At 44.0% G+C, this 2,500-nt stretch overlaps 1 protein-coding gene across 2 annotated transcripts in view; it reads right to left on the bottom strand.

Moving 5' to 3' along the window:
* The window catches only part of si:ch211-126j24.1 (phosphofurin acidic cluster sorting protein 2), an 86,029-nt gene that overhangs the window by 26,195 nt on the left and 57,334 nt on the right, over positions 1 to 2,500 (bottom strand). For both annotated transcript variants that reach the window (XM_048248784.1, XM_048248785.1), the window contains exon 9: positions 1,304 to 1,455. In XM_048248784.1, coding sequence (XP_048104741.1) covers positions 1,304 to 1,455 — 152 coding nt within the window. The remainder of the gene's footprint in view (positions 1 to 1,303; positions 1,456 to 2,500) is intronic.

The raw sequence follows: 2,500 nt of genomic DNA, 5'->3' as shown, positions 1-2,500 counted from the left end.
ACTGCTACTCAGCCGCCACGGGCAACGACCTCCGACTCAGAGACGTGACGTGACAATGGAGCCGAGACGAGACGGTAATTCTGTTTCTCAAGGTCAGGCGAGGAGGCGTTGAACGATATTGACGCCCGGACACTTCGGCTGTAGCGAACGTGCAAAGTAACGGGGGCGAGAAACTGGACGGCACTTTTGGTCACGGCGAGTCGTGACGAGGAGGACTCTGAAGTGCCTCTATGAGTCGATCTTAAGTGGCTCTTAAGTGGCTCTTAAGTGGGTCTTAAGTAATTCAGTGTCGTGCCGAGAAACAAAAGCAGCCAGCGGTGCTGTGGTCACGTGACGGGAAAAGTGCGTGCTTTGTTCATGCAACGAGAGTTCCCAGAAACAGCGACTCAAGACGCATTTGTGTCACGGAAGCAACAGGGATAAGATACGTACGCAATCCTCCACAAATGGGCACACAGCTCTGATCTGCCCAGATGGGGTTGTCTTTAATCAATGTTTTATGTTAAGCAGTGCTTGGATAACTTTACTATTAATATGCAGACTAAATAAGACACGAGGGCACCAGAGTTGCGCTCCCATCGGCAACTAAATGTTATGGCTAGAGTTTGTTTTCTTGGCAAAACTGTCTCATAATGCCACGGAGCTCATTAAAGATGATGAATTCTACTTCCTCATAGATTAATATGCAGCAAACAGCAGATGGCATAGTCTGCTATTACTCATCAAAACAAAAGAGACGACGGCGCATGCACACACAGAGGCCCTGGGAATTAAAGGTGTAGTGCCAATTCCAAATACTTAATTTGCCAAATTCAGTAAACTGTTTTTCAAACAGACGACTGCTGACGTGTCTTCGTTCCAGCAGTACCAAGCACCAGATTAGAGAGGATAATTTATGCAGTATGAGCATGTAACAGACAGCACATATTCTGTCATTAGTCATGAATATGGAGTGACTTATCAGCCATGTTACCATTATGAGTAATTATGATGACGTTGTTTTCATGCTAAAACAGCTTTTTAGAATGCGACACACATTGGGAAGCTGACGTGTCATAACAAATTCTTTCAGTCTTTCAATTTCAGTGAATTGTCACAAATTGTCAATTGTCATTGACGCGGTCATACATTTTATACCGGAGGGTAAAGTGTGAAGTGGAAGAGTGTGTGTGTGTGTGTGTGTGTTTGTCTGCCGATCACAGTGTGTGTGTGTGTGTGTGTGTGTGTGTGTGTGTGTGTGAGTTTGTGTGTGTGACTGTGTGTCTGTGTGTGTGTGTGTGTGTGTGTGTGTGTGTGTCCTTACTTGAGTTTGGGTTTGGGGGTGCTCAGGACACTCTCGTTGTCCTCCATCTCGGGGCCGCTGTCGCTCTGGTTGTAGACCTCCAAGCTGTCGTACAGCAGGTCCAGATCCTCCTCCACCTCCTGGGTCTGGTCCACCGGGTCCGAGTCCAGAACCTGGACACCCACAGACACACGCTCAGGTCAAAACACAGACCAGACTCTTACACAAGGACATTCATTTAAATTACCATCAACGTAGACTTGGCAAGGTCTAACTGACATGTCCACAAATTAGGATTTTTTTTCCTGTTTATAACACTATAAAATAATAGGATTTGAAGAAAAATAACAATTGAATATAATTTTATATAAACAAAATAACATGAAATACATTTCACTTGATTCTGGGTTTTCAATCGCATTTTCTAAAAAGTGCACTTGAACCTTGTTGACCCACAGTTGGCAATGTATTAATTCCATACACCTTTTCTACTTTTGTCAAAAGCAATTTAGAGCAAAGAGCAGAAGCATTGTTCATCAGTATGTTGTCCCTGGATCTCATACAAATGTGTCCACCCACTAAGCTATAGAGTCTTAATTCATAAGGGATAATACAACTTGCTCATCGGACATGTGTCGTACCGGTTAAATTTGTTCATCGGACATATGTCGTATAATAATAATACAGGTTAAACTTGCTCATCGGACATGTGCAGTGGTGAGTTCAAAGGAGTTACGGTCCATTTTATGGAAGGTTTTGCCTTCTGGGAAGAGCTGGAAATGAGGCCAACATCTGAGTCATCATCACCAGCGAAACAATGGAGTTATTTACTCGCGGATAAAAACACCAGTGAGTCAAAGGAACCTGAGGGAACCAAGCAAACAGGCCTTTCACCTACAGCACAATAGAACAGAATTATCACGCTGTAAAACTGTTCTCGGCATCAACGTCTCCTCTCAGGGAGAATCAGAACAGACACACAAACGTGTTTTAATCAGGATACTTTGGATTGGATGCACCTGTTTGAACGGTACCCGTGATTGGCTGTTTATTCCGATGAAAACGGACCTACAGGAACAACCAACTCATCTTACACAACTACTAAAAATAATACAGAAGTACAGATTAAGATCTGTGTTCATCACTCCACTGGCTCTCTCTTAGCAGTCTCCAGCACTCTCTTCCCTTTCTGTAAGCGCTTCCGCTGGTGGGCCACTA

This window comes from Alosa alosa, chromosome 7, assembly GCF_017589495.1.
Source record: "Alosa alosa isolate M-15738 ecotype Scorff River chromosome 7, AALO_Geno_1.1, whole genome shotgun sequence".
Lineage (NCBI taxonomy): Eukaryota > Metazoa > Chordata > Actinopteri > Clupeiformes > Clupeidae > Alosa > Alosa alosa.
This window is presented reverse-complemented; position numbering and strand designations above follow the sequence as displayed.